Raw genomic sequence first — 23,203 nt, 5'->3', positions numbered from 1 at the left:
AAACCATTATTTGCAATGCAGTCAAAATGGAATATCAACGTTACTTCGACTAAAATGGATCCTTTTACAGTTGGATGTATGAATCTAACCAACACAGAAAAAATCGAAGTATTCGGTTTTCAAGAAAAGCAACAGGAACACAACAAATAGAGCCGTTCGGCATCGTAGTATAAGAACAACCAAATGTGAAAATGCATTTCCATAGGAAATAGAAAATATTCCTGCGAATATCTTAGCAAAAAACTACTCCCATGAACATTTTCGGTAGACCTTTAGATAGGTATGGGAGGCTAGGAAGTGGAGGCCATGGATCACAGACAGCTCTTGCCTAGATAGAGAGTTTGTTAATAAAAGAACCTTTACCATACTTTAAGCACACGACGTTAGTCAATTCTCCGTAGTAGTATATGAAATACACTCAAAGAAAGAAACCTCTCAGTGTACCTCTTGCAGTGCCCAGCGATTGCATAATAAGTATCATTCATAGCAATATTTATTAATTTTACTTTTTGGTGATCGTTTTCTATCACAATTATATGTATTATCCAGATATAAAAGTGAATGTGGTCATATCGCATCCACACGCTTGCCCCGTCGCCGTACTCTCCGCCGCCGCCAGCCAGAACCGCAGTCGACCCCACGGTCCGCACGCATTGAACCGGAAAATTTACTTAGTAAAATAATAATATAGCCGTCATTTTTTTTGCAAAAATTCTCATAAATGTTGAGTTATAAACAATTTGGCGTCAATTTACGCGGAAATGTAAACCGGTGAAAAGATCGTAAGGTATTATTAAGATGGTAGTAAAAAAAAATCAGCTGCAAGGTTTTGCAAGTATTCGAATAACAACCATTTTGTGCCTATATGCCGCACGTGTGAGTTTCAACCTGCGAGCATCAGCTTAGTCTAGGCTCACGGTAAAATGTGTCTTCATTTCATTGACGAGAATTACAAAAAAAGAATTTTCATTTTATATATTATTTTCTATTTTATTACTGCCCAAAAATACCATATGGAGCAATAAAAAAATTGATTTTCAATGTTGAGCGCATTCGTGATGCTGAAAATCCAAGCGCCAAACCAGAGATTTTGTGGATGCAGACAATAGCCTGAAATATCCATTACTGCTCTGTAGGCACGTCGCACAGTGGTCCCAAATCGAAAAAAGCTGGCCAAAAGTCGTTTTTTCGAATTTTTTCAAGGAATTTTTGGACCTTATATTCGGATTCTACAGGATATGGTCTACAAAGTACACTACTAAGTTAGTATTTTTGTTCATCAGAGCGGCTGCAGTGATCCGTCAAACATGGAGCATTCACCGTAAAAATCACAGTTGCGTGAAATCGGTCGATTTTGATGAAGTTCAGCGTCATGCAGGACAACCTTTACGCGATAAATTTGCCAAAAAACATTTTTAACTACAAATATAAACATTATTACATAGTGGGACATAAATTTTATTCGGATTTTACTATGTTTACTATTTTATATTGTGGCGGAACATGAAAACGCCACCTTTTTTACTGGGTGGGGAGGGCATCAATGGTCCCGAGTACGGAATGATCGAACGATTATTGAGTACTTTGAAACATAAAAAAAATATATTTTCCACTTTGAACATAGCATACACACACACTTATTGAAATTAAATACCCTGATGAGAATGGGGTGAACGACAAGTGCACAAGATGATATGGTTCGATTGCCCCCCCTCCAAAAGAAATACAAAAAAAAGCAACAATTTGTGATTGGTAGGATTCGTGGGCCGAGTTTACAATTTGCCCAAATTAAGTTTTTAGGCTGCTCTCGTGGTAACACTGAATTAGATTTCTGACAAGGAGTCAACAGTTTGGTGATTACATACGGCGCACCGGGATGGAGAGAAAATACCCAAATAATTTGGATACACAGTTTGGGGATTAAATCGGGTCTGGGTGAACGAGCACGGGGACGGGTCGCTGACTGCGACGTTCTTACGGTTTCTCGGAGCCTTGAGCAGTAGGAGCCGTCGATGATGCGACACGTTGGACCCCAAATGTCCGTGGGATCGGGGGTACTTTTCCTCCCGACCTCTGGGCGTTGGTCCTGCTTGTCGCTCGTCTGCAATGTTGCTCTCCGCTGCTGGCTACCTCCGTAGACAATCTCGTCCCGCTAACAGCACTCTTTCTGCACACCCAGATAGATGACGACCAATCTGGCACGTCATCAATCCCTTTCTGCGTCGATCAGGATAGCGTTTCTCGCCCGTCGACCGTACTAGAATTTCTCGCCTGGAGGCTCTCTCCGTCCGCCGCTTTATAGTGATATTGGAGGGGGATGATACACAGGGGATGGGTTTTTTTGGGACAGGAGGGGTTGCACTTGGGCCTCACTGTTGGGTGGGGCAACCATCGGTCCGAGCCGACCAAACACTGAGCATTTGTGAGTCACATTTACCTCATGCCTGGGGCATGACACACTATTACGCACACACTCAGACATACCCACGCTCATCCACACATATGTGATCATCCCCTACTCGGGTCATTACATAACGAGAGAAAATACGTGACATAAGGTCAGTATGTCACAATTGCCCCCCAACACGAAGGAATTTTTCATTGCGAGGGATGAAAGGGGCCCCGCAAAGAAAAATGAGTTCGTGTTACATGGATGAACAAAATAAATCACACAGGTTGAACAGAATAAATTCTCACGAGAAAAGAATTTGGAATAAGAAATGGAAAAAAAATATTTCTTTTGATTCCTTACAACCAGGCAAATTACCTCGAACTCAATGCATTCTATAGTGATCGTAAGTAAAACCTGACGAGTGATGGGAGGAGACTTCCGACTATCAGCACATATGATACAAGATCGGTTCAGGGGAAAGCAAGGTATCATGGTTTTGATATTTAATTCTTTGAAATATTCCTCCGAGATTGCGGAAATTTCGCTGCCCGTGTCTAACAGCGCTTTACTCTGAACGCCGTTCGCGGAACAATTCACGATCGGACAGCAACGCCTCTCGGCATAAATACTTCCTTTCCTTTCGTCCCCTGCGCCTTCTACCTCAATTTCGTAAGTCGCGATGATCTGACATAAAACCTCCGCTTTTTCCGCGTCGGCTGGACACCGGAGGGAGTCTAGACCAGCCGGCGCGAGTTTAAACCTTCCTCCTGGTTTAATGGGGACCCACTACGATGCGGTTGAAAGGAGGATTGTTTTTCTGATGGCAAGTTGCCTCGCCCGCGTCCCCCTTTGAATGTGACTGAGTTCACTCGGTACTCGTTATCAGCTGTCGACGGCCTCGTGTTACTCGACCCGTGCTGCGAACCTTGGGGATTAGCATTACCCACTGGTGGCGCGCTTGACTGATACGTTTGATCATATAACCCAAGCAGCATTATTAACCGATCGACCGTCAGCTGTTCTACAGATTTTAGCATATTTTGCACATTTATGGGAAATTGTCGGATTAATGAATAAATAATTTCCCCTTCAGACATAGGTGGAGAACACAATCTCGCTAACGCTACTTTCTCCGTCGCGAATTGTTTCATCGTGTTCATCTTCGTTCTTACATACTTGCCTGTGATTACATGCATACGAAAATTGTATTGAGTATCGGCATCCCAGAAATTCGACAAAAACTTTTCTTTACATTCCGCAAGTGTGGCCGGAAGCGGAAATAAGGACTTCCCCCACGTTTTGGCATCTCATTCTAACATTTGAAAGAAAACTTGCGGTTGTAATGCGTGCGGAATATTTACCACCGAGAAGTAATCATGAACTTCCTTTATGAAGGCAATGGGATGTTCGTGACTGAGGGCAGAGAAGCTTGGCTTTGTGAAAGACTGGGCAGGCACAGAAACTACCTGCGAGGTTATGCCCTTTTCTTTAAGAGTGACAATTTCATTTTCAAGCGATTTAATTTTTTCGTCGCGTGCTTTGAAACTATCCTGCTCGCTTTTCTGTGTCGCTACCACTTCCTCAACGTTCTTTTCCAACACCTCGGTACGAACCTTAACATACCCTACTTCGGAAATTACCACCTCTCGACATTGTTCGCGCACCTTCCTGACGGTTTCATCTATTTTCATTTCACAACGAGTTTCTACCTCACCTATATTTCTATTCATTTGAGACACCTCCTGAGAGAGAGTCTCCTTCCAAGTTTGAATCTCGACTTGTATTCTCTCATTATTGAGTTTAAACTCTTCGCGTAACGCAGCATTGTCAGCCTTCAGCTCATCACGCATTGACTCAGTTTTAAGTTCGATGCCGGTAATTTTACTTGTTAAATCATCATGCATCGACTCAGTTTTACTTGTTAGATCATTATGCAACGACTCGTTTTTCAGTTCGCTGGCGTTAATTTTACTTGTTAAATCATCATGCATCGACTCAGTTTTACTTGTTAACTCGTCATGCATCGACTTAGTTTTACTGGTTAAATCTTGAATCAAGGACACGAGGGTCTTAAGAGTGCCATCCCTCGAATCTTCCGGTAATAACTCCCCCATATGGTCACTAATACGGGCGGTCGATGATGCTACCTCACGCTCGTTTGGGGTACGCAACACCATGCCTGCTAAACCAGTTGTTATGCAATTGGTTTCCGACCGACCGCTGCCCGCATCAGACTCGTCATCTTCGCTTTCCTTCTCCCGATACTTTGAAAATGCCGATTCTTTATTCCCAAGTTCTGCCATAGTGGCATGCGAAAAATAACCTCGATAAAACAAAATATCCCTTAATAATACAAAACAATGCCAACCTTGTGAAGGTGTACCTTGCCAGGGTTAAGACGCCTTTTATTTATTTTGCGTACTATACGCATTACCAATCGTGCCCCACGTTGGGCGCCATTTATATGTGGCGGAACATGAAAACGCCACCTTTTTTACTGGGTGGGGAGGGCATCAATGGTCCCGAGTACGGAATGATCGAACGATTATTGAGTACTTTGAAACATAAAAAAAATATATTTTCCACTTTGAACATAGCATACACACACACTTATTGAAATTAAATACCCTGATGAGAATGGGGTGAACGACAAGTGCACAAGATGATATGGTTCGATTGCCCCCCCTCCAAAAGAAATACAAAAAAAAGCAACAATTTGTGATTGGTAGGATTCGTGGGCCGAGTTTACAATTTGCCCAAATTAAGTTTTTAGGCTGCTCTCGTGGTAACACTGAATTAGATTTCTGACAAGGAGTCAACAGTTTGGTGATTACATACGGCGCACCGGGATGGAGAGAAAATACCCAAATAATTTGGATACACAGTTTGGGGATTAAATCGGGTCTGGGTGAACGAGCACGGGGACGGGTCGCTGACTGCGACGTTCTTACGGTTTCTCGGAGCCTTGAGCAGTAGGAGCCGTCGATGATGCGACACGTTGGACCCCAAATGTCCGTGGGATCGGGGGTACTTTTCCTCCCGACCTCTGGGCGTTGGTCCTGCTTGTCGCTCGTCTGCAATGTTGCTCTCCGCTGCTGGCTACCTCCGTAGACAATCTCGTCCCGCTAACAGCACTCTTTCTGCACACCCAGATAGATGACGACCAATCTGGCACGTCATCAATCCCTTTCTGCGTCGATCAGGATAGCGTTTCTCGCCCGTCGACCGTACTAGAATTTCTCGCCTGGAGGCTCTCTCCGTCCGCCGCTTTATAGTGATATTGGAGGGGGATGATACACAGGGGATGGGTTTTTTTGGGACAGGAGGGGTTGCACTTGGGCCTCACTGTTGGGTGGGGCAACCATCGGTCCGAGCCGACCAAACACTGAGCATTTGTGAGTCACATTTACCTCATGCCTGGGGCATGACACACTATTACGCACACACTCAGACATACCCACGCTCATCCACACATATGTGATCATCCCCTACTCGGGTCATTACATAACGAGAGAAAATACGTGACATAAGGTCAGTATGTCACAATATATATTTTGTAACTTTTAGTGTTTTTTACCTGAATTTTCAAATAAAATGTACAATATCGTTTAGAGAAGCACGTTCCATCACGGTGTCTTTTGCACCAATACAAAGGGGCAATGGAGGCGAGGAATAAGGACATAAGAAGATTCAGGGAGCACCATGCAAGGAAATTTTCCTGGATAGCAACAAATGAAGACCTGTTTAAAAGATTACTACTAACTTCAGATGCAATGATATCAAGTATTTCTAAGGCTCAAAGAAGGATATTACTTCAATTACCAGTCGAGGTAAAGAGTTAATTAATCCTGGAAGAATTGAGTGGATGACGACTGTGATGAGGATTTGTCGGATAGTGATTATGAATGTATTTAAATTTTTTTCGCAACAATGACTGAGAAAGATAAGGAGAAATGTTAACTTATTTTTTTGATAATTAAAAAAGCCCAAATTAATGGAAAATCTCATTTAATTTTTCGTACCAAATCATGTGCTCGTTAAATTGATGCCTCACTGCGTAAAGAGCTTATTGCAAGCGTATCAATAAATTTGGCGTTTAACTTGAGTTATAGGAGTTATGAAATATTGCTTATAATATTTCAATGATTGTAGTAATGCCATCGTTGAAACTTGTGAAATAAGGAACCCCGTTTAAAATTGCTTCCAAATCCATTGGCACGTTACAAGGAACTATAAAATTGTCTACTTAATTAGAATTAGATAATTTTTAAACAATTAATGCAGTACAGTAATATTAATAATATACTTATAATATAAATTTCCAATTAATATTAACTTATTTTTCATTTCAAATACGATCAAACATATGAGAAAGTAGAAAATGTTCTCTTGGTTCATTCAAATTCAGTTGGTCAAAATTTGTCCAAAAATAAACAATGCAGTCATTTTATATGCATTTATTAGAGATGTGCGAATAGTATCCGCGAATACTCGAATACCTCGAATATTAGAAAGTATTCGATATTCGAGGTTTCGAATAGTTATGCGAAAAGTACCGCCTCGAATACCTCGAATACTTTGAATTTCGCGTCATACACTGTCGCACGCACGTCGTTGGTAGTTGACTCGGAAAAATGTAGAGAACTGTAGTCATTTAGTGCTCGCAGCGCCGTTTTACGCAAGTTGACTAATTACCTCAAATTCGTGGATTTTAGCGGTGAAAAGAGTTCGTCGAGGGGAACCGAAAATGGTCGGGTGAAAAAATCCGAAAATCCCCGATTCCCCCCACCAGGAGAACCTCAGTGCCGTGGGATAGCAACCTTAGGGCATTTCCCACGATCCGCTATCCCCCTCCATTCAGCACTTGCCTCACTCACTCTGACGCTTTCCTCTTCTCCGAAATCAAACAAAAGGTCCCAGCTCGCGCAGGGATCGCATTGCGAAGACCCCTGCTTCGAAAAAAATATCGAGTTACGAGAACAATGAAAACGTGTTTCACGCCCTCCCCCCTTTTCTCACACACTGACCTTTTTCTGGCTACCTGCTTCGAAGTTCCCCATTTCTGGAGGTCAACTGCTGTGTGAGTACCGTGGGATACTTACATTAGCGCATTTCCCAAGATCCGGTATCCCTCTCCATTCAGCAGTAGCCCCCCCCTCCTCTGAGGCTTTCCTCTTCTTCGAAATAAAAAAAAGGTCACAGCTCACGCAGGGATCATATTACGAAGACCTTAGCTTCGAAAAAATACCAAGTTACACGAGAACAATAGAAACGTGTTTCCGGCCCTCCCTTTTCTCCCCCACTGACATTTTTTTTCCTACCAGCTTCGAAGTTCCCCATTTCTGTGGAGGTCAACCGCTGCATGAGTCATCTATTAGCACAAAAGGTGTCTAAGAATGACTTTCGTCAATTGATGTTACACCTTTATTGAATTGAAATATTAGTAATGTGCGCGTAATTTCAAAAAGAATAAGACCAAACACGAAGTATTTCTGAGTTTATTTAAGCATTTTACGCAAAGAAATAAATGTCAAAATACGACGGAGACTTAGCATTCTGGCGAAACTCGATATGAGCAGCAGAGCTTCTCGGAAGTTGATGCGGTATTTTTTTCCGAAAGCATATATCAAGTTACAATTAACGAGTGGTGCTATAAATCTTTATTGTTACAATCCCAGTCAAAGGGATATTTTCTCAGAATATTTGGTTTCTCCCTGATAGCAATTCCAATTCATCTTCTTATCTCGTGAGAACTACCAAAGATGGACTGAAAATAATTGAAGAAAATCCGGTGGAAAAGAGCTTGTATTTTGCAAAATGCCTCAGATTTTCAGCTAGCACTTGTCAGCAGAAGTGGGGGTAAAGCGATGTTAGTTGAATTAATTATATGCCCAATTGTTTCCATAAAATTAAAATATTCATTAATCAGCTAAATTCCTGTTCGAATCATTTAAAGGAAATCAAAATTACTCCCCAAAATCTTGTGTTGCCTTCTGCATAGGCAACCGAGTCAAACATTCCAGCATTCATCATTTAGTATTCGAGGTATTCGAAATTCGAGGTATTCGAATATTCGAGCAATGATTTAGTATTCGAATTCGATATTCGAATTCGAGAAATCTGCTATTTGACCCATCTCTAGCATTTATGTATGTTTTAAATAACTAAATCAGTTTTATGATATGTATAATTTTTTTATATACTATCACCAGTATAATCTCAAATTCCAATGTTAAAAAATTAATTGTTTAAACAAAATGTGAAATAACAATAAAGTTATTGCAAATACATAAAAAATAGTTATAAATTAAGAATAAGCGGGTCAATAACAATAAGAATAGACCTTTAGGTCAAGTATATACATAATAACAACGGCGTAATTAATTTTGGCCAGCTTTTTTCGATTTGGGACCACTGTGCGTCGTTCGATGGAATTCAAGAGATCGAATTTCTCTCAAGAAATGCTGTCCGTCAACGATAAATTTCCCATTAATCAGGCTGATTGCTGAATCGAGACCTGAATTATGCACTTCTTCTGTACTTAAGTCCAATGAGTCCCTGAAATATAAAACAAATCCATATGTATTAAAGCAATAGTACTATATGCAGCCAGTGGCGGATACAGAAAAAACTCAAGGGGGGGGGCGCAACATATCTTGAGTTGTCTTTACTTTTATCGTGATAAAATATGATCAAGTCATAGGCAAAGTATATGAACATTTTATTTAAAGTGATTACAAACATGTAAATGACAATGCCATCTTATGATATAAAAAAGCTACAATTGTGGTTTTGCAATGTTCGGCAATACAGGCGGACCCCCAAGGGGGGGCGCGCGCCCCCTGCGCCCCCCATCTGTATCCGCCACTGTATGCAGCAACTATATCATATTAAGCAGCTTAGAAAATTATAAACTAAGGGTGTGCTGCAATTCCCAGATGGAATTATATCGTTGAATTTACGTAATTAATGAAATTTGAGTTCAGCACGCCAAATGCTCAAAGCTACAGAGAACGTGAACGGATTCAAGGTATTTATGAACCTGGGGTAAAAGTATCCTTGTTCCAAGGGGATATATCCCGAGAGTATTCTGTCCATCGTCCAGCGAACCTAAACGAACTTTAGTCTCAAATAATCTCTGGGGAAAAGCTTTCATTGAATCTGGCGCTAGACAATACTTCGTAAAGGCGTCTTGGATGGGATTGAATTAGAAGTGAATTGTACTTAATCGCCAAATTTTTAGCCATAATTAACCAGGCTAAAACATTATTTTCTAGCAATGTCCTTTGTGCATGATTGTGTCCGCTAGAAACGAAATCTTTATCACACAGAAAATAAGGATTCTTCATTGCGTTTCATTTGCATCAAACTTGCTAGCAAAAGCATACAATGTAATTTATTCATCCCAAATAAAATGTATTCATGTATTTCATCTACCGTGTAAAGTGTATTGTGAAAATTATTTCTTCGCTCTTTGCATTTCAACCTAGCTCCGATCGTGTTGTCAAGTTGGACTTGCCATTACGTGAAACGAATCCCCATGACAACACGCTCTCAGCTATTCATGTAACATTATCCCACACTCCAGAATATGAGCTGGAGGTTGGATCAGGTGTGTCGACTGCCTGATGCCAGTCCCCCTGCCTTCGCTATTTCCCCTCTCAGTTCGAGCGGCCGCTGCCGTTGCCAACCCACGTGCGCAGTGAGACTCGCATGCCGGCTAAATGGGAGGATGTGTGGTCCGTGTGGTCGCGCAAGGCTCGTGTGAAGTGCGGTGTGTGTGTGTGTTAGGAAGATTTGTTTTTGTCTCTATTATTTGAAGCATAAAACAGCGGGATGGACTAAAATGAAAATAAAAGATACTTCATTCGAGTGGAAAGAAATTTTATTCTTATCTTCTTATTTGACAGGCCAACCCGCGGAAAAACATACATTTTTGCTAAATTGGCGTCTGTGCAGTTAAATTTGCCTCAAGACTAAATATGAGACTTTAAATGAAGAATATCAGACCCCGGTGGAGGCTTCTTTGAACTTGGTACGCGAAAAATTAAGTTTTTCCTTCAATAATATCGGAAGCCTAGAACATCAACTATCATCAACCAATCTATTTTCGTCCGCCCTTACACCTCCCAAATCCCGTCTATTCGTTAAAATCGCAATTTTCACTATGTAAATTTGGGTAAGCTAGGGAGAGCAAATACAGTAACTTTTATACAATGGCGAAAATTTCACTCTGATATTTTCATTATCACCGCTTAAATTAGAAAACGCGTTTACCGGGCAATCACCTTTCGCCGTAATGGTCGTAAAAATTTGTCCCGCTCAAGATTTTTTTTGCTCGATTTAACGTTTTTTCATGACGGTTCATCCAAATCTTCGAATTTATGCTCATCAACATGAACAGTCTCATGAAAGTTTACCAAGAGTCGATAGAATCAACCGGAGAACGCTTCTTCAGTGCTTTCTTCCGCGAGCGCAGCGCTGCGACCTTCAACTCGCAAGCTGGGTGATTTGTCTTCTCGTATTGTTTCGCTCCCCTTCTGATCCAAACACCAGGCACTTTTTGTATCAGATCCGATCTAATGGAGCAAAGTCATCCCTTAATAACCTCGAACTACCTTATCCTTCACTTCTTGAACTTGACTTCGATGATACGTGACGACTGATGACATGAGTTATCCTCCGAGGGCCGCTACAATAATATTTTCAATTGATGGCTTATGCCCCTTCCAACTCTACTCCTTACGGGCAGTCCATTATTAGCCCAATATTTTTCCAGTCGGCTACTTTCTCTTTTCAAAAGAGGAGGCCCAATATCCATTGCACAGTTCACTAGAAGATTCTTTCTGTAATCCATTCCAAGGTCAGTTTCCACGGAGGAACAGCAAAAGAACAGAGGAAGCGTTTCCCCTGTCATGACCGTGAGTGAGAGCATTCTTTCCCTGCGGAACAACATTATTTTACTATTTCGGGAGCTGGAACGCGCCCGAAACTGTCATCCGCAAAACATGTATCAACGCGGTGTAAACCCGGAAAACCATCACCAACATTATTTTACATCGTAATTTAGATATCCCGGAGCCAATTTACCAACAAGCGGCTGGTTGATATCGATGTCGATTCAAAAATATCTATCTGGTGCTAATTAATGTCAAAAGGGAATGACAATCAGAGTTTTGACGAACTATCATGGCCCATGACTCAAAATAAATCGCTCATGCTGGAAAAAAAATCACCGCATACTCACGGTAGAATAGATGAGCGCGGAAAAATACGAAAATCCGGCAGGTATCCCTTGGTGGTTGACTTCGACATCATATCCCTGACGAAATTGCCAAACTCCAGAGGCACTGACAATTGTTCTGATGAAATCCAGTTCTGTTGAAGATTAAACCTTTTCACTTAACTTAAAGTTTAGCTAATCGTTATTCAAGGTCCAACCAAATTTCATTAAAAGCTGCCGAGAAACATGATGAGTGGGAGTCAAGGTGATCAGCGTGCCGCGTAAACAACTTCTCCCGGCTCCATTCGATCTGCATGAGGCCGCGGATATAAGGCAACGAATCTGGTGCCATCATCGAGTTGAATCACCATCGACTTGTACGCATACTAGAAATAAGATTCTCCTTTTTTGGATGACCTCGAAATCCAAAATGTGCACACGGGAGGCTTTTTAAAGGTTCATAAATCCCTCGTTTCGCCGAGGCTACAGAAACCGTTCAGTTGGTATAATTCCAGAAAACCTCCCTTTTACTAGATATTCGGTAGTTTAGATTTCGGGATTAGCGATCTTCTGCTGTCCCTTTATTTCACTCATCTTTATAGATGCAATGACGATTTTTCGAGTACCTACTTACACCTTTTCTTATTATATTAGAAATGCTATAGTCACCTACATGTCACTTTTACAGAAAAAAATTTAAAATTTCATCGAGACCACTGAAATATACGTAAAAATGGAATCACTAATTTCCATAATAATATTCCGTGTGGGAATGCTTTTCAGTTGATGCATATTAAAATTTTCTTAAAATATTTCTTTAAAACAATTGTCATCCTCTCATTACTTATTTTTACTACCCATTTTTTTAGCTAATTCCTGAAAAGTATTATCCAATCTTCATTGGGCTGAAAACACTTAATCAATGAATTTTTTGCTGCATGCAGCACCTTTTAGTTACGTAAAATAATATTTTTTATTCATAAAAAGCCATTCCAATCATTACAAACCCTAAAACCTGAAAAAAATGGCAGGTCCTCATTTAGTGTTTTTCCGCATTTAGTGTTTTAAAGTTTGTCCCCCCTGAAAAACCGTAAATCAGGATTCTACTGTATTAAGGCAGTACGTTAGAGGAAAACGGATACAGTAGTAAGGACATAAGGAAGAGAATCGCATTAGCGAAGGCGGCATTCATGAACAGGAAGGAGCTTCTGAGAGGATCGTTGCGTAAGAGTTTAAAGAAAAGGTTAGTGAAGAGTTTGATCTGGAGTGTAGCTCTCTACGGTGCGGAAACGTGGACTCTGAGGAAAGAAGAGGAGAGAAGATCGGAGGCATTCGAGATGTGGGTATGGAGAAGAATGGAGAGGGTGAAATGGATGGAGAGGAAAAGGAATGACGAAGTGCTGGATATGGTTGGCGAGGAGAGGTAGCTTTTAGATGAGATACGGAGTAGACAGAAGGTATGGATGGAGTTAGTGCTTAGCGGTTAAGGGATGTTGAAAATGGGGTTAGAGGGTAGAATGTTAGGGAAACGAGGGAGGGGAAGGAAAAGAATAGGATTTTTAGATAGATTGAAAGAGAGTAGGCCTTACAGTGAATTAAAGAAGGTAGTGCTGGAAGGAAAGGGAGGTTCCCAGCTCACTTCTTGAATACTCCATGAAAACCTACCTTAATCGGTAGAATATTAATAATAATAAATTGATTGATAGATTTTCAAAATGCAGCCAGAGCGGTCACTTTTGGGGAGAAAGGCTCGGAGGGTCGAAGAGAGGGGCCAGCGAGGGTGAGCCCGTCGAGGAAAGGGTCCCGGATTAGGGACCCTTCGAAGTGCTTCGGCGAAAAGTAGTCAAGTAGTCTTCGAAGTACGTTCACAGCAGCCTGCCTTGCGAACATACCAGGTACATTCACAGCAGTGCAAAGGGTTAAGTAGGAGTGTACGAAATACTCCGCACGACCTTCCTGACATTTTAAACTACGAAGTATTGTCGATGCGATGTTTACGAATAGGCACGTAAATAGGGGCATTATGTCAGTCACAATATTTTTACTGAACTCCTACTTCCCTTAACCCTCCAGCGGGCGCGCTGTGGCACAAAGTGCAACATTGTGCCGCTTCGACCTCACGTTATTAAAAGTAGTTGGTCAGTGAACCAAACACCATTTATTCCAACAAGGTCATGAATGTACGCTTCTTAATTCGAGTTTTTCTTATTAATATCAGCGGAAAACCAAGTGTTGCACTGAGTGTCACGCGTGCCTGCTAGTGTCAGAGTATATGGCGCGCCTGCTGGAGGATTAAATTCCCTTTATGAGGTTTTAGGCGAATCCTCTCTCTCCAAAGTTGCACTATCATTTACGATTTCACACTTTTGATGGACCACAGTCAGAAGCGCTGATTTTTTAGCTACTTACGCCGGCTTAAATAGTTTTATTGACAAATATTTCACTGTAGTTCGCATTAACAAATGCCATTTGCTCCTGGGGACCGAGCCAAGGTTCGTAATTTCAAAACATTTCGTATAATCGAAACTTCGTATATTCGCATAGCGCCATGTATTTAGCGTAGGCTTTTCGCCGGGACCACAATATAACTTCGTGTAATCGAAAACTTCGTAAAATCATGCTTCGTATAATCGAGAGTTTACTGTATATAACTCTTTAAATTATACAGTAGACTCTCGTTAATATTAACAACGTTATTACAAAGCAAATCGTTGGTTCTGACGAAAAGGCCTATCCAAGCTATAGGAAAAGAAGCGTTATTACTAGAGATGGGTCGAATAGCAGGTTTCTCGAATTCGAATATTGAATCATTGCTCGAATATTCGAATACCTCGAATTTCGAATACCTCGAATACTAAACGATGAATGCACGAATGTTTGACTCGGTTGCCTATGCAGCAGGCAACACAAGATTTTGGGGAGTAATTTTGATTTCCTTTTAAGGATTCGAACAGGAATTTAGCTGATTAATGGAATATTTTAATTTTATGGAAACAATTGGGCATATAATTAATTCAACTAACATCGCTTTACCCCCACTCCTGCTGCCAAGTGCTAGCTGACAATCTGAGGCATTTTGCAAAATACAAGCTCTTCTCCACCGGATTTTCTTCAATTATTTTCAGTCCATCTTTGGGAGTTCTCACGAGATAAGAAGATGAATTGGAATTGCTATCAGGGAGAAAACCAAATATCCTGAGAAAATATCCCTTCGTCTGGGACTGTAACGATAAAGATTTATGGCACCACTCATAAATTGTAACTTGATATATGTTTTCGGAAAAAAATACCGCATCAACTTCCGAGAAGCTCTGCTGATCATATCGAGTCTCACCAGAATGCCAAGTCTCCGTCTTATTTTGACATTTATTTCTTCGCGTAAAATGCTTAAATAAAGTCAGAAATGCGTCGTGTTTGGTCTTGTTCTTTTTTAAATCATACGCACATTACTAATATTTCAATCCAACAAAGGTGTAATATCAATTGCCGAAAGTCATTGTTAGACACCTTTTAGGCTTATAGGTGATTCATGCAGCAGTTGACCTCCAGAAACTGGAAACTTAAAAGCAGGTAGGCAGAAAAAGGTCAGTGGGTGAGAAAAGGGAGGGGGGGCGCGAAACACATTTCTTTTGTTCTCGTGTAACTTGATTTTTTTTTCGAAGCTAAGGTCTACATAATATGATCCCTGCGCGAGCTGGGACCTTTTTTTTATTTCGGAGAAGAGGAAAGCCTCAGGCTAGTGCTGAATGGAAGGGAGAGCGGATCTTGGGAAATGCGTTAATGTAACTATCCCACTGTACTCATGCAGCAGCTGACCTCCAGAAATGGGAAACTACCAACGACGTGCGTGCGACAGTGTACGACCCGAAATTCAAAGTATTCGAGGCGGTACTTTTCGCATATCTATTCGAGACCTCGAATATCGAATACTTTCTAGTATTCGAGTATTCGTGGATACTATTCACACATCTCTATTTATTACGTAATGTTTGTTTTTACAAAATTATGTACCTCAGTCCAGGTCCCCGTGGTTATAAAATGAACTTTATTACGAAGTTCCACACATAAGCAATGGAATTTAGGTGGATATTCACCATGCTAAGTTTTAAGAATCACGCCACATTTAAGTTCTCCTCGTGTACTGCGACCAAGAGCGTCATTTATGGTTCTTTCTTCACCATACACGCAACGTCATATAATAAGCTTCATTCTTGAGGAATCATGGTGACTGACTCATTACAGCTCGTAAATTTGATGTACAGTTAGTCCTCTTTCTATGCACATTCGATTTACGCACTTTCAGGGATGCCAGCATTCAAAAATTTCAAATTTCGAATTTGGTGCCTTTTGATTTGGCTGTTGCCACGCGGTGCGGCGTAGAGGAACTCGCACTCTGGGCACTATCTGAACAAAACATCATTGAATACGGTGTGAAGTTAGGAACTGTTGAGTGTTTCACCTGTTCTTCCTTGCCGCGGGGAGCAATTTTTTTCGGCTCCGGCTGCATTGCACGCCCAGCTAGTGATCAGTTCATCACAATCGTGAGTTAGTACACAATTGTTATGAAATGTTGCATTCTGCAGGATAACCGTACACCTTGATACCTTGCATACAGTAAGGCCAGCGAGAGTTGTCCAATGACAGCACAATAGGAGGAGCGGATAACCCTTCGCCAGCACGGTTTGCAGCCAATCTTTGTCCCCCAAACGCACCTCACACCATCGCCTAGTTGCGTACAATGTTGTCAAATGCATAAAGAGCAGCGAAGTAAGTAATTATATCCATCCTCTAATTCGCATGGTAAGGCACAATTCGGAGTTTCGTTTAAAATCCATTAATTGATATTAAATTTAAAAAATCGCGAAGTAATCACATAAAACGAATGGGGATAATATGTAACAGTGATTTCAAAAATTAGAAGAGAGAAAAAATTTAGCCAGCACTGGGAGTTGAACCCGAGATACCAACTACAGGTTAGGGGACTAACGACCTAGACCGCACCACCAGGGCCGTAGTTGACAGGGAGCGCTTACTGAAGGGATGTCATGCTGCGCGAAATCTTTACATGCGTATATCTCTCGAACCCGGGCCTATGTGGAAGAAAGCGGTGACAATTTTTCTATCTTACCCATATACTTTCAGATAATAACATCGCATCCAGATCCCGAACATCACTTTGGCGATGTCTCCTTGTTAGTACAGTGATTTCTCTCGGTCCCGGTACGATCCAAACAAAATACTGGTAAAAGTATTTGGTTAGTACGTTTGAAAAAATTGCACTTTCCAGGTTAGTACGCTCAATTGCTTGCCGTGATGCAACCCGCAATTCGTTCTCTAGTATCTTCTTAACACATTGACTGCCACCATGTAAGTCATTTTTTTATCACCCCAGGCCAAGTATGGATTATTGTAGGAATGTGTATAAAATGTCATTGCAAACATGAATATACATGTTTTTCTTGTTTATTATGGTTTTATTACCTTTCTTTTGATGTGTGCAAAAATGATGCACGTGGCCCAGCACTTGCCTTTTTTACTTTTTTTGCTTCCCAGGCCATGTGTATCATTTTTGCACACACACATAAAAATCCATATTTTCGTTTTATTCGATCATCGCATGTTTATATTTATTTTTTGAAGTGTACAAAGTTGATGTATAAATTATTAGAGTTTCCTAATAGGAAGAGATGTGCGAAATTTGCGAGACGCAATATCGGGAAATATGGCAAAATAACGCGAAATAGGCAAGGAAAGTAGAAGGTAGGAAAAGAAAAGCTGAAAAGACTTCTATAGTAAGAAAGGCTAAAAATACCAAGATGGACAAATCTTATTGTACTAATGAAAATATTTTGGGAGAAGAAGTACTAGCTGAAGAAATAGATGATGGTCCTGAAAATTTTGAAGAAGAAGTAGCTGAAGATATTTCAGAAGAGGATGAAGCAGCTGACGGTGATGAAACTTTTGATGAGCAAAATGAATGTAACGTCAGCAAAGGGCGAAATGAAAAGAAAAGTAAAAACAGATTCAACAATTATAAATTCAGCCTTTTTGGTAAAGAAAGAGAAATAGAATGGAGTGAATGGAAAGCTAGACAATAAAACATTCCTTTCACAGGAAAATCTGGTATGGATGCAGAATTGAGTGGTAAATTAGCAGGAGCACAACCTATCGATTATTTTTTGCATTTTATTGATGACGAAATTGTAAATTTGATGGTTGATCATACAAATTTATATGCAACTCAGCAACTAGAGAAGCAGAAAGATGTAGGACCTTCTTCGCGCTTACATAAATGGACGCCCACAACTCCTGAGGAAATGCGCAAGTTTTTGGCTTTGGTTGGTTATATGGGCCTAGTGAAATATCTATCTTTACAAGATTACTGGAGTACAAACCCCTTGTATGAAAACTCTATGGTGAAAAATACTATGAGTTGCAACAGATTTGAATTACTCCTGACAATGTGGCACTTTGCAGACAACAGCGAAGCAGGTGACAACCGACTCCACAAAATTGAAAACCTTGTCAATAACCTCACCTAATTGGCACTGTTAGGATTGATCGGAAGTACTTACGTCCAGAAGTGTCAACCAAACTGAAGAAAGGAGATATTGTAACAAAAGAAACCACAGAGGGTATTGTGTTTTTGAAGTGGAAGGACAAGCGGGATGTGTCCCTGCTATCTACTGTGCACACCAATGATACCGTAGAAGTTACTTCGAAAAGAGGAAAAGTTACTGAAAAACCAAAAGATGTCATGATATACAATGAAGGAAAGTTTTCTATCGACATGAGTGACCAAATGGCCACTTACGGCACTGCATTGAGTCGAGGAACAAAGTGGTACAGGAAACTGGCTGTTGAAGTTTTTTGGGGAATGGTAGTTGTAAACGCCCATTTCCTGTATGTAGAAAATTCAGGGACGAAAATGCCTATAAAGAAATTTAGGGGAAATATTATTTTGTCCTGGCTGAAATACGAGGCGGAGACGCCTAGAAGATCGGTTGGCAGGCCTACCCATCGTTTAGTCGATTATTTGAAAGGGGATCCTCCCAAAAAATCCGGGGGGAGGTGCCGAAGCTGCTATGAGGCCAAAGGAAGATCAGGCGTGGAGGGACCCGATGGGAAAAAATCAATGGCAAAGCAGGTGTTCACTATTTGTGATACCTGTGAAGGCAGGCCATTTATGTGCAGGACTTGCTTTAATAATCATGTGTAAAATTAAAAAAAACCATTTTTATACTATTATTGTTTTCAACTATTTAGAAACAGAATACTATTTGTATTGCCATTATTTTATATTGTAGAATACATGTAAACTTCATAAAATATTTTTCTACTACTTTAATACAGCCTTGAAAATGCCATATTTCAAAAATGTGTGAAGAACAAATTTTACGACCAAGGCCAAAATTGGTGGTAGAGTTGTGTTGGCCCAGGCCAAATCAATGTGTTTTAAATGCTTCATCCCATCTAAATGTGTGAGTTATCGATACACATGGCCTGGAATAAAACATTGCATGTTTATCTAAAATGATACACATGGCTTCAGTGGCAATTCCCTTGTGTATCATATATGATACACATGACAGTGAAGGTGTTAAGGGTCGTAAACCTCAGAATTCATGATTTAATTTATTATTATTAGCTATTAACATTCTTGCATTCATTCCACATCTCTTTTTACGACCGTGATTTATCCAAATACATTTCTCAATTCTTGTGACGTGTTGAATAATAAAATACGGCCATTTATCAGGAATGTCTGACTATGCGAAATTGCAGCCAATGAGAAGCCCTAATTTTCCCCACTCCGAGCTCCTCACCTTCTTTTGCTTCTGGAGTGCCCACTGTGCACAAATTTTGCGAGTGGGCAATTGTTGCTATTGCATGAGTTATCATGATGAAGAAATGAGTCTTATCCAATTCCCACTTTATCTGAAGCAGTACTGCATGTACTCATAAACTCGACGTTGAAGCTATGGAGTATGTGCGTATTTACTTGACTACTGCTGTGGGAGTAGAGCTCTGGATCTCCATGCGAAGCTTAGCTTAAAAATACTTGATCTCGGCACGAAAGTAGACAACATTAGACAAATTTTTTAAGTAAATTTCAACTGTATAATATAAAATCTTGTAATTACGTCGTAATCTAATAATCTTGCGTGTTATTAATCGATATATTGATCGATATAACAATCGATATGGTTTCATTCCAGAAGCGAATGTGTACAGCTGTTGCAGTAATATAAGGTAAATAAAATTTTGTCCAATTTCTATGATGCTTAAAAACAACCAGTTGACATACTCAGGGTTGTTGTTATATTCTCTGAGTATGCTGTGAGAAAGAAGAAATGACTTAGCTTTACTTGTCCTCTTTCTATAAGTATATACATATAGGATAAATTACGGGAGATAGATGCCGTTTTCATGTAATTGTCGTCAGGAAATCTATGAAACATTGTGATTTTTATTCACATGGCATTTTAGGTATAATGGTGGAGGGGAAGAAACATGCTCCCTCGGGTCTTTCAAGCAGTGAGGCTAAGAACGAGGGAGCCAGGGGACCAACACGTCCGATCTTGCAACTTTGTAACATTGTAGGCTTCAAGGCGAAGCTGGGCGAGCTACGATATATACCCAGTTTGCATTTCCATCCTGTCTTGTTTTGTATGAGTGTGCTCATGTAACGCTTGTTTCTTTGAAAATTGTGCTATTTGGACAGTTTTGAGCGTTGGTATAGCCTTGTTGTTACAAGAAAGCTTTGTGTTAATCAATTACAGTATAAAAAATATGAAGACTGTCAGAAATGCATCATGTTTGTCTCATTCTTTTTTGAATCACATGCATGTGATCCAATTGCTGAAAGCGATCATTATACACCACCTTTGGGTTCAATAGGTGACTCGCATACCAGTTGCCTCCAGAAATGGGGTGATTTTGAAGCAGGTGGACTGAAAAAGGTTGAGACAAGGTTGAAAAAGGTCATTGAGACAAGGGAGGGATGAGTAACCATCCATTGTTTTCATGTAGTTACAATATCTATATTTTCCTTCAAAGGTAATGATTTATGGTCTGTTCGGTCTTCGAGAAAGAAAAAGAATTTTATCTTTTCCATATTTCTATTGGTTATAGATCACTTGGCTGACTCATTGAAGCGACATTCGTGGGATAATCCTAAATCAATTACTCTGAGCCAGCCTGTGGAGGAGGTGGGGCAGGAAGAGTTAGGAGTGGACATGACCCCTGCCAAAGCATCACCCACCAAAGTGTCACCAGCCAAAGCTTCTCCGGTGAAAGCATCACCAGCCAAAGTGGAAGATGTCATCGAGCAGCCGGCAAAGAAAGAGGAGGAAAAGGAGAAGGAAGTTTCAAAGTTTGCCCGCAAATTCAAGAACTTCCGCCGAGGTGAGTCGTATCTCGCCATTTTTGGCTTCTACCGTATGGGGAAAGCTGTGAAGTACAGTATAACTTTTATAAGTAAAACTTTTATACTTTAAAGTGGGATAAAGGAAAAACGTTTAAATCACAGGAAAGTATAAATTGAGGGCAGGGACAATTTCATGAAAGTAATCCCGTAAAGAATAGCTAAATGTTCTTTTTTTCAAATGGATCGTGTCTTTAGCAATGGTATATATAAAAAATGTAATTATGACTACAAAATTTGTTAAAAGCATTTTCTTACTTGGCCTTTACATGTCTCTACAATTAACTACTACAGTAAAACCTCTTTATATCGTAATGGAGGGGACCAAAATTTGGGCAATTTGATGTATGGAGGTTCACTATAGAGAGGTTTTAGGGGTAGGCACCATTTTTTCATATCCTTGGGAAATGAAAGGTGCTACTGTCTTTTAAGCCATTATATTAATAATAATAATAATAATAATAATAATAATAATAATTTTATTGGTCCCAGGACTTTACATTGTAAAATATAGGACATGTCATACACAAAAATAAATACATACACAATCAAAGTCAGAATCAGACACTTCTGTGGTAGGCAGATTCCTCTAGAAACTGAGTTGTGCTATAATAGCCTTTGTTGACTAGAAAGAGTTTAAGATTAGATTTGAAAATTGCCCTTGTAGAAGCTTTTTTTATGGTTGACGGCAGAGCATTATAAACCTTGATAGCCATGTGAAAAGGGCTCTTATTGTACATTGCCGTGGCGTGGCAGTACATATGTACATCTCCACTATGGCGAGTGGAGTGTCCGTGCACTTGAGCATTGGTAGTGAGATCTTTTATATTATCTTTGACATGCATACACAAGTGGTATATATACATAGATGGTAACGTTAGGAGTTTTAATTCCCTGAAATAGGGTTTGCAAGATTTCCACGGGGATATCTTTGCTATATACCTTATACTTTTTCTTTGTGTTGCGAAAACTCTATGAAATCCAGGCGACGATCCCCAGAAAATAATTCCATAGGACAAATGGGATTCAAAATAACCATAATATACCATTTTTAGAACATTTAAATCAACAATATCTACCAGATTTCTCAGAACATATCCACTTTTAGCCAGGGTTGAGCATAGGGCATTGGTATGGGTCTCCCAATTTAGGGAATCATCAATAGCTAGACCTAGAAACTTGGTGCTATTTACCCTCTCTATGGGCTGACCATTTAAGAATACCTCTAACTGAGGCACTTCCCTCTTTTTTTAAATTGAATGTAATTCGTTTTCTTAACATTTACAGAAAGTTTATTAAGGTTGAACCACTTTTCTAGGAGTAGTAGTGAACTCTCCAGCTTCGTTTGCAGCAGCTTAGGATCCCTGTGGCTCATTGCTAGAGATGTATCATCAGCATATAACACTATATCATTGTTTTTAATAAACCTCGGCAAATCATTGATGTATAGTAAGAATAAGAGGGGCCCCAAAATACTGCCCTGTGGTACCCCTACATTTATTATTTCTATGGGAGATAAGTAGTTTGTAACAATGTTGTTGATGCCTGTACCCTCAACCTCTGCCATCTGTTGCCTATCCTCTAGATATGATTGCAACCATTTATGAACGATTCCCCTGATCCCATAGTGCTCACATTTAATGAGAAGGATTTTGTGATCTACTGTGTCAAATGCACGAGAAAGGTCATTGAATATACCCACCGAGAATTCATTCCTGTCCCATGAGGTCATGATTTTTTTCAGAAAGCATGCAATCGCATCATTGGTGCTTCTCCCCTTTTGGAATCCAAACTGTTCCATGTTTAATAATTTGGATTGGACGACAAAGTTCATAATCCTGTCTCTCATCATTAGCTCAAAATTTTTAGATATATTAGTCAGCAAGGATACTGGCCGGTAATTTCCTATGTTGTCCACATCACCTTTTTTGTGGATCAGTTTTATTTTAGCTATTTTTAAATAGTTTGAAAACTCACCCTTATTAAAGGACTCATTTATTATGAAAGCTAAGGGCTTAATTATAGCTTTAGAGCATTTTTTTAGGATGAAGGAAGGAATATCGTCTATCCCAACTGATGGTTTGTCTTTCAGGCTATTTATGCACTTCAATACCTCATTTTCTGTTACCGGAAAGAGGACCATAGAGGAGCACATGTGTTG

The 23,203-nt window shown here is 40.1% G+C and overlaps 1 protein-coding gene across 1 annotated transcript in view; it reads left to right on the top strand.

Annotated features, from left to right (window-relative positions):
• The window catches only part of LOC124171933 (rab11 family-interacting protein 5), a 163,559-nt gene that overhangs the window by 77,705 nt on the left and 62,651 nt on the right, over nt 1-23,203 (top strand). Inside the window, exon 9 of the mRNA XM_046551369.1 lies at nt 20,751-21,023. Within this exon, the coding sequence (XP_046407325.1) occupies nt 20,751-21,023 (273 nt within the window). The remainder of the gene's footprint in view (nt 1-20,750; nt 21,024-23,203) is intronic.

The sequence above is a fragment of the Ischnura elegans genome, chromosome X (genome assembly GCF_921293095.1).
Source record: "Ischnura elegans chromosome X, ioIscEleg1.1, whole genome shotgun sequence".
In the NCBI taxonomy this organism is placed as follows: domain Eukaryota; kingdom Metazoa; phylum Arthropoda; class Insecta; order Odonata; family Coenagrionidae; genus Ischnura; species Ischnura elegans.
This window is presented reverse-complemented; position numbering and strand designations above follow the sequence as displayed.